General features: G+C 47.2%; 1 protein-coding gene across 1 annotated transcript; it reads right to left on the reverse strand.

The window, feature by feature from the left end:
• Positions 1 to 4748: 4748 nt before the first annotated feature.
• On the reverse strand, positions 4749 to 9188 carry LOC142590968 (uncharacterized). Its single transcript, XM_075703338.1, has 3 exons — positions 8999 to 9188; positions 7551 to 8354; positions 4749 to 4952 (listed from the first exon to the last, which is right to left on the reverse strand). The coding sequence occupies exons 1-2, from the start codon at positions 9008 to 9010 to the stop codon at positions 7554 to 7556; spliced, it is 813 nt and encodes a 270-aa protein (XP_075559453.1). The 5' UTR covers positions 9011 to 9188; the 3' UTR covers positions 4749 to 4952; positions 7551 to 7553.
• Between the last annotated feature and the right edge of the window lie 546 nt (positions 9189 to 9734).

Consider the following 9734-nt stretch of genomic DNA (forward strand, 5'->3'; position numbering starts at 1 on the left):
AAAATATCGGATCCGTATTCGAACTTTCAGGTAAGTGGCAATTCACGACCGCATTTACCAAAACAACAGCAACACGTGGGAGACCTTGGCGACTACCTTTTATTAGGCCTTGAAGCTTAGTCACAAATAAACTACTTTGAACTGCAAACGAACGCCCTAGTGCGCTCGACATCAGAAGACTTCAATGTGCTGGCTGGTGGTCGGTTTTTTTTCGTACACCGGGTTGCAATTAACATCGTCAATATCATCCCCGTTCTATATTATATCCATTGCAAGACAATTATCTTTGACAGCGCTCTCGAATTGCCACTTTTTTGTCAATCAACTATAACATATGCCGGCGAACTTCCTGATCTATTCAGACAATGTAACTTTCTACCATCTTCCATTTCGTTTTCCATCCCGTGAAAAGTATTCCGCTACTCTAATCGACAGCCACTTATCTGCTCCTTTCATTCCCTGACTAGACCGACTCCAGTTCTTGAGCTTAACCCTCGACACAATATCGGACACTGCTGTTAGCTCTCTCAATCCCACTGCCGTTTTCCTGTATCTTAACTATATACCTACAATTTTGAGTTCCATCATTCTTTGCGCAGCCATTACCTGTCGATTTCGAAGTCTTCGTTAGCCTCTTAGTATGAAACGTATAAGTCGTAACCTTTCGGTAGAACGTACGTATTTTGTGCTTTTGATTTCAAGGATGTCGGTAGGCTGTCGTTCGGGACTTGAGAGTGCCTGCCAGAGAAGTTGAAGGACCGTGGAGGCTTAACGTCACTACGTTCCTTTGAGCCTTTGAGCTGCCTCAGTGTCTTAACGGCAGGACGTTAGGCTGCGAAAGGTGTCGATAATGACTTCGCGTAGCTCGTGGCAGCACGTCCGCTGTTCGTGCGGCGTCGCTGCGAGTGAGGGAACAATGTGTGGACCAATGAATGTGCATGGCTTTCTCCGCCAACAAGGTTATTAATAGTGGGCCATAGGTGTGCCGATGCTCGATACCGCCACGCTGATACCACTTCTGCAAGGAGGCTTCATTACGGAGGTCTTTCGTTTAATTCATCTGGCGCGTGCTAATTCCCACCTAACATTTTCTTATATTTCACTCTCTCGTCAGCGAGTCATGGCAGGCATTTCTTGTTTGTCGCGATCATCTTGGAAGGTGAAGGCTGGCAAAAATGCGGGCGTGTGTCTTGCTCGCTTATTGAGCGCGCATATACACAAATGCAACGAGTATCTGTGCATTAGACCTTGAGCGCTCAGTGGTCCCGCATGATCTACGATTCGATTCAGTTTAGCAGTCGTGTGAAACGGAAAATGAGCCCTGCACCAGGTGCGGGACGCAATCGGAAGGGCGGGTTACACTGGCAAAGTTGACGCGATCAGTCAGTTTTCTTTAACTGCGTGTGGAAGATACGTAGGTGCCTTCTCTTAAGGGAGATTCGCTTGAAGTGCAAGCACCACTTGCACGAAAAAAAAAATGCGATAGTTGTGTTATGCTCTTTAGCTTTTCTAGTTGATACTTATGACGTGTGCCTGTACTTTGAAATCGAGCCCCTGTGATAGGGAAGTTATATTTACTGATCAGGAGAACTCCATGACACTGCCGCAAATATTGAGATATGGCTTCCCAAGATGCTTTACGAAATTGATTGGCGTCTGTTTCAATCCATATTTCCCCAGAAAGCCCTGCATGGATTACATCTAAGACGCACTTTTGATTGTTTAAGGGCATCGAACAACGAGGACAAGCAAGTGTACATTGTCCTTCTTGAGCATGATACAGTACGGGCACGACACATTTGCTTCCACACACGTGTGATATGCATGCGTATAGATATGTGCACCTATTTCCAATAAAGCCTGTGTTGAACAACTGGCGCTTGTGTGTGTCCGATTGGTCGACCGCTTTATCCTATGCGCTTTAACAATCCAGAGTATGTCTTATCGAAAAGACCGAACGTTTAGGCTTATCAAGTAAGACACAACTAGATTTTCCCAACAATCTATTGTTTTCGAGGACGTCGAGCATTACGATGCCTTCTCTCGCGGTAACATGCGTCTATTTGGTATTTCACAAATGTGCGCTTGAGAAAATGTAAGCAGCGAGTATGGAAAAGAGTAGGGACAGCTTACTGCAAATACTGTATGTGTCCCGGAGAGCATGCGAAGTTACGGCCTCCACCTTTTTGTCAACTAATGTATGTGCACTTTCTGCGAGTAACTCACTCTGCAAGTTATAGGCAATAATTGATGAAAGGAAACTGTCTTGTTAAACACCTTTCTTGCCGTCAGTGCATAACGGCTGTATAGCCAACACAGCGAGTCTACGCAAAAGTAAAGCGGTCTGCAAAAAATAAAATGCGATGCGTACATTGCAATTTTATCTCCTGCAGAAAAATACCTACCAATCTAAGCAGCCTTTTCCATTAGTATCCATGAATCTCAATGTTTGAATCACAAGTATACTAAAACAAAAATATCAGGCTAGTTGACCATACATCTTGACATAGGAAACCTTGGCATTAAAATATTACGACATCAATCCTGTTCGCTTCTTTATTAGGCATTTCTACTGTGCCCTATTATTTTCCTTTCTTGTGGTTTCTATATGGTGCCGTTGTGTTGATTTCCTGCGTTTCCTCTCCTAGCGTTCTTGTGCCCTGGTTTCTTACGTCAAGAAGAAAGCCACCACAGCTTGCTCAAAATGTCGAAGGCAACAGTATAGCAGTGGTTCCAGTGAGCACAGAGAATAACGAACTGTTTATCTTTTCAGCACGGTACTAAGCTCGTCCTGCACGAACTAATAAAATCGAAAGTCAATTACATCCGCCGTCCAAAACGCGCACTGCGCGTGGGCCTCCGACCATCAGTCTGTCACGTGCTACGACATAATGCTCCGCGGACAATGCGCTTAATGCTCGGCCTTCGTCGCGGAGTCGACTTGTGCAAACGGCAGGAAACATGTTCACACGCTCGGCCGCACGCTCGCACGCCACCGGTGTAGGCACGGTTGAAAGGGCGTCTCACAATATGCAGCCGTTTTCCCAGCCCGCTGCATAGGATTGACGATCCACGAACGTTGCGCTGTTTGTCGAGAAGTTTGCCTCTCACGCATTTCGTGCCAGCCCTGTTCACGACAGTCGACATGTGTTTACTCGCACGCAACTGTATATAGGCCACGTGACCCGCTGACCCGACCGCTGCTGCCCAACGACTTTCACGAAGACGCACTGTGATGCTGTGAAATCTCAGCACTTCAAATGTGACGGTCACAGGTTATCATCATTGTCTCTAATCTACAGCTTCTAATTGCAACTGAAGTCAATACGAGTTGGAAATCTGCTTTTGAGGTTTATTAATCTGTCGCAAGAATTCGGGCCAGCCTATATATTTAATTACATCGGAAGCTTTCGAGTCTGCAATGCCCATGGGCCGTCTTGGTTTGGTCGGCTCAAGTTGCATCATCATCACTAAGCTAAAGCTTCTGGCAGCTGAAGTTGACGTCAGCATGGTTCGGAACATGCTTTTGAGGCGACTTGTTCTATCGCTTGAATTCAACTGCGACCATAATTTTACCTGAGAACCTTTCAAGTTTGCAAAGTAAACTCTTGGTTTGTTGGCTCGAGTTGCATCATCAGTAAGCTGGAAGTTCTACTGGCAGCTAGAATCAGTATTTACTGGAACCTGCTTTCGCGGCCAGTTGATCGATTGATTTACTTTTATTACTGATGTGCTGTTCTCCAGGGATAAACAGGCTTGTATCGAGACCTATAGTATATATCTAAAAGTAGAGTGCACCAGGTTCCTCCAGCACAAGCTCAGGCGAGCATAGTTTCCTTGGAAATGTTCATCTATGACTTACTTGCAAGGTATGTGTTGTATATAAAGTGGCTTTGGTTCTTTAAATTCGTGTAGTTGCTAACACGCATGTATCGCTAAGCCGAGCAAGGACGTAACTTTCAAAGCGCACAAGGGGAACCATTTTCTTTTATCCTCGGGAGCTCCTCTCCTTTGTTTTGGAGTAGAAAGAAAGCAGGCTCACAATAGTAACCTACTTCATCGAATTACTCCGCGCGATGGCACGTGGTACAAGATATCGTGACCTTATCTAGTCAAGTTGTTGCAAGCCAACTTCGATTTTTGGCGCCCCGATATCCAGCGCTTCACAGCTAGCGAAACTAGATGATCATGAGGATTCAAGTAAAAGCTTCTCGAAGCCAAACATTTCATATCACCCCGTGCGCATTCACTGAAAGCCGACTACACCCTTTGACAATTGATATCATAGCCTCGTAGCTATGATTGTAGTCATGAGGTGTGTGTATGGTCAAATCAGACTCCCGACCATGAGCTGAAAGTCAAGTAGCTATCCTGCAGTTCCGATCGAAGCATTAGTAAGTAGCAAATTCTGTTTGCACATTGCAAAGTTCCCCAGGGCTATCAAATTTTTAAATAATGGAACTCCATCGCAGGCAACGCAGGGCCAATGTGGACCTCCTGTTGTAATTTCAGTGGCCGGTTTACTCTTGTGAAAGACAGTGCATTAACCCGAGACACCAGTGTGCCTTCGCTTTTTATTCATCAATAATCGAGCAGCAAGCTGCCTACGCCAACTTTGACCCTTCTAGGAGCAAACTAATGACTTGAGCTTACTCAAGCTGCTGTGAGCTTACTGTAGCTACAAATACAGTTGTCTCAATGCAGTTTTCGCGCTTGCCATTTGGCAGGCTGGGAAGAAGACAGCAGGATGAAGTGTTATCGCGAGCTTTTTTTATTTTCAACGGGAGAAGCATCGGCAGCACGAGTCAGCCGAGCGAGAAAATAAATACGAAGAAAAAGCGCGGAAGCTTGTCTCGATGGTGAGTCTCGTTCGATGCGCTGATGCCTGGTGGAAGCCCGAAAATCTTGCGAGCGCTATGACGTGCTCCTCTTCAGAGGCTGAGCTTGGTATGCTGCAGATGAAAAAAGAAAAAAAGTGGCGCGTTGAAGAGTGTTGCAATCCAAGCAAATACTTTTCAGTGAAAACTATCAGCGTGAACGGTAATACGCATATGTATGTAGTAGGTGTCAGCAAGCTCCTGAAGATTCGAGTTACTCGCAGATCAGAAGTACTGTTCCTTTCATATAACCTGGTTTTGCAGATATCTTGTGCTGCACCACAGTGCGACATACTTTTTAGTGACAATTTGAAGTCGAACACGGCATTTCACGAAGTAGCTCTATTTTACATTTTGGTAGGTCGTCGTGCTGGTGGCCTTCATCGGAACATCTTAGTTTATATTTTCGCAAGTTTTCTGAAAGAAAAGCGGTCAAGCAGGGACATTAAGAACATGTGTCGTAATGTTTTTTTTTTTCTGGTATGTATGTCCGACCATGTGTCCATGATGAAATAAAAATATCGGCCTTCTAATTTTAACGGTTTCAAATGCACAAAAAGATGAAGAATGGTTTGCAGGGGAGTCGTAACAACGTCGAGATATAAAGCATAAGCATGGTTCGTCACTTCGACAGGACGGCACGTTGCGGTGAAGCGCTTTGGTAATTTGAGGCTCCTAAATGTTTTTGAGATACTCATAATTAGGCACTAGTGAACAATCAAAAGTGCCTCGTAACACTCGGGAAACAATTTAGTCCTGGGAACACGTGACATAGCACGATTTTTACCGTACGTATTTAAGGCATATTGGGCAGATTTAGTCGCGGAATGTTCGTATTCACTAACTGGTGCTATAGCTGAACACACCTTTTCCTCTTTGGCAGAATAGGGAGTATTACATCAAGATACATTCCGACAACCATAAATGAAGCATTTTGTCGTATTCGGTCTATTCCATTCACTGGAGTTAAGACAACCGATAAGTTTGCTCGAAAAATCTGTCAGCTGATGTTCAACGATGCCACTTCGTTTGTTTTTTTCTTTAGTCCTTCGCCTAGTGCAAGACGCTCTTTGCCAAAAAAATGCTATTCCCAAATGAAATTCATGCATTTCTGTATGGGACACAATATCCCTGCAGAACTTCCACTGCCTTTGGCGTTTCCTTCAACCCACTTTGTTTCAAAGCTTAGGACCACGGATCATCCCACTTTAACCTAATGACCTAACTTAAAGATCAAGACTACGTGCTTGTATTTAGAAGCTCTCAAGAGAAGGAACGCGATTTTAAGCATACATCATCTTTTGTACTCTCTTATTTCGGCACACACGGTTAAAGCAGAATTGCCTAGTGGTGCATCCTTCGCAAACTTCTTATCGAGTCGACAAGTAAAGCGCATCTGCTTTCACCATAATCACATAAGAATTAGGGCTTTTTGACCTCTCGATTGCAAGAGTCATGCGGGATCTAAAAACGAGAGATCTCCAGTTACACAAGGGAGGCGTAATTGGAGATCGCTGGGCGATGCCTTCGTCTTTCAGTGGGCTTAAGAGGCTGCTGCTGATGATAATTTTAATAGTGATGATGACCATGAAAATTTACCGCGGGCACTGACGGGCACAGCTAACGGCTCCAGTAGTGGCTCCAGTAATTTCCAACACATACTTCTTGAACGTGCAGGCCGATCTATGTATGCGAGCGTTTCTGCATTACGCAACCATTTAGATGCCGGAGCCAACCTTTGCTCTCACTACTTCATGCACCACGTCAATGATTCCGGGACACTAGCCACGGAATCACTAATGTTTGTATGTTCAAATGACCCAAAACATATTCTTATCAAGCACTGCGCGGAAAGCTACTTTCATTCTCGGATAAGTTTTAAATATTTGACAAATTTTGCGACGTCGTCAGCTTCCCATCCCGTTGTAATGGAACTGTTTCGTGAATAGTTGCCGCCGCTTAGCATTACTGCAGAGCTCGAAATATTGTGTAAAACGAACACTGGAGTTCCTAGAATGCATACTGTCAGATTGTAAAACAAGATAATATAAACAGTTCCACCAGTGCTGGCTGGTCTTTACATTCTTTTTTACATACAACGTCGAATGAATTCCGCTCGATCCTCTCTCCCATGTTAAGAAGTATTCGTGAACCTGGTCCAATGCATCTCATTACTTTAGAAACACCTAAAGCTTTAGGGTCGATGCAACAGCGAACGTATCAAACGGCCGACACTCAATTGCGTATCTTAGGTCTGGCATAATGCAACGATTCTATTTCAATGTTTTTCTTTTTCGCGCTACGTCAGTGTCCGGAGCGGCGCTCCACCCATATTTCCACCGCGATCGCCCAGCCATCAATGGTGGATGGTGAAAAAGGAATAAACTCGAGCAGAAAGAATCGTCACATTATGCCCGCCTAGAATTCCTACACCTCCGGCAGCGTATCTCCTGCATTAGAAAATTATCAAGGCACCTCACAACGTGTTGCCACTCCCATCGCGAAATTGTACGCGTAGCTATACCTAAGTTGCGCAAGAAAATGGGCCAATATCGGCGCAATATTGTGGGCCATATCGCTCATGCATTTAGGGGCAACATTGGATTATTTAGGGCGACTACATTGCCCCTGCTTCCCGCGTAACTTCGCTCACTACGCAAGTTCCAAACTCACCGCTCATTTCTTGTAGTACTTGGACGCGTAGTGGCCGTACACTGGCGCTGCGTAGCCGAGGCCGTACCCGGCTCCATATCCGATGCCGTATCCGGCTCCGTAGCCACCTCCGTATCCGCCACCGTAGCCGAGGCCGTAGCCAATAGCCTTGGTTGCCACAGCCGGCACGGCATAGCTGGCGACGGCTGGAGCCACGGACACGGTCTTGGTTACAGCCGGGACGGCATAGCGGGCGACGGCGGGAGCAGCGTAAGTCGCGACTGCAGGGGCGACGTAACCGGCTCCGTATCCTCCGTATCCACCGTGTCCGTAACCTCCGTATCCGCCGTGACCATATCCTCCGTAGCCGCCAAGGCCATAACCTCCGTAGCCGTAGCCGACAGCGGCGGGAGCGGCGTATGTAGCGACCGCCGGAGCGGCAACAACGGTCTTAGCCACGGCGGGTGCGGCGTAGGTGGCGACGGCAGCGGGTGCCGCGTATCCCAGTCCTCCTCCGTAGCCGCCGTATCCTCCGTATCCACCGTAACCTCCGTATCCGCCGTAGGCTACGGCGGGAGCGGCGTATGTTGAGACGGTCTTGGTGACGGCTGGGGCGGCATAGGCAGCGACGGGAGCAGAGTAGGTTGCGCCGTAGGACAGGGTCTTGGCGCCTACGCCGTATCCGTAGCCCACGGCCGGGGCGGCGTAGGTGGCGCCGAGCGCGAGGGGCGCCGCGGCGTAGCCGCCGCCGTAACCGCCACCGTAACCACCTCCGTAGCCACCGGCTAGAGCCGAGGCGACGAAGCTGAGAACGGCTGCTGCGATCTAGGAAAAAGCAGACGGAAATCATGTCCTTATTCCCTTATCATTTCGGACTTCTACACGGAGGTAAAAAAAAGTTAGATACGCCGAAGATCGCACAGTCTCATCAAGTGATCTTTCTAGAACCTTGCTATTTGATAACCCGCGAGAACAATTTTTTCTTTAGGAACGATAATTTCTTTTGCGCTCCCACCGAGAGTGAAACAAAGGTAAACAGCATTTTGGGTCATCTTCTATCTCTGCCTATCCAACTTATTATCCCGCCGTTCGCGGAGAGCATGATAAGCATGATTGCGTCACCCGAGCTTTACTAGTTGACATTACACTCTTAAGCGCTAATCTCTAGGTTTACCTTCACTACGTCACGATAAATTGTATTTGAATTCGCGCTGTCTTAGGCTACTTTGAGCGTAAAATCCATAAAACATGCAGTCGCCGCGCTACTGCTAAGATTGAGTTTCTGCGCATTTTTGAATTGACTTTCCCCTGTGGGGCAGTAGAGACAACCTCAAGAGAGAACTTAGTCTCGCTCATGTCCCTAGCACGGTTTTCACTCGGCAAACTTTTTCCAACTTTGCGCCAGAGAAATCCAAAGGCACATGGAAGGCAGTCAGGAAAGCCAGGGACGAGCGCGCGGGTATACTTACGAAGGCCTGCATGTTTCTTGGTTAGGAAAACCTCAGGGAACTGAAAAGAGCACCACTGTCTTGAGACTCGTAAGACGAAACCGTTCACAACTTCTCGCTTCCTCGGAGCAGCCAGCGTCCAGCTTTATATATGCGTCTCCTCTGATCCACTTCGGGCCATGGAGACAATGGGTGAGGAGGATTTTTGACGGCTCTAACGGACGGACAAGCCGTTAGAGAGAGCCCCGTCAGTGAGGAAAGGGAGCGTTATCCCTTGCCGCCAGGCTTCTCCTTTTTTTTTCTGTCCGGTCAGTTCCCTTCACGCATTGTTTGTTGCTCGTTTTCCGTAGCGCCCCCCCCCCCTCCTTCCGCCACGACTACCCTCTCTGAGAGCAAGGAGGTGACTCATCGTTGAAAACGACAATAAGGTGAAAGGGAATGCGATGGTCCGCTTCCAAAGGCTTACAACAACGTGAAAAAACAAGTGCACAAGCGACAAGACGCCTACCCCTACCCTTACTTTCTGTAGCTTTCTGCAATCACGCAAAACAGAAAAAGAAAGAAAGGAAGAAAACATCAGGGCGTGGCTGCCGGTAGCCTCCCTGCCGAAAACTCTCGCGTCCCACACCACGCCACCGTCTTCACGCAGATATACCTTGACCGCAGGCAAAGCGTAGGAGAGTGAGGGCTGGGTTTCGGCTTGCAATCGGCTATAGTCTGTTAGTGTGTATTCCCCGCGCGCCGGTGGAAAGGATGA

The sequence above is a fragment of the Dermacentor variabilis genome, chromosome 8 (genome assembly GCF_050947875.1).
Source record: "Dermacentor variabilis isolate Ectoservices chromosome 8, ASM5094787v1, whole genome shotgun sequence".
In the NCBI taxonomy this organism is placed as follows: domain Eukaryota; kingdom Metazoa; phylum Arthropoda; class Arachnida; order Ixodida; family Ixodidae; genus Dermacentor; species Dermacentor variabilis.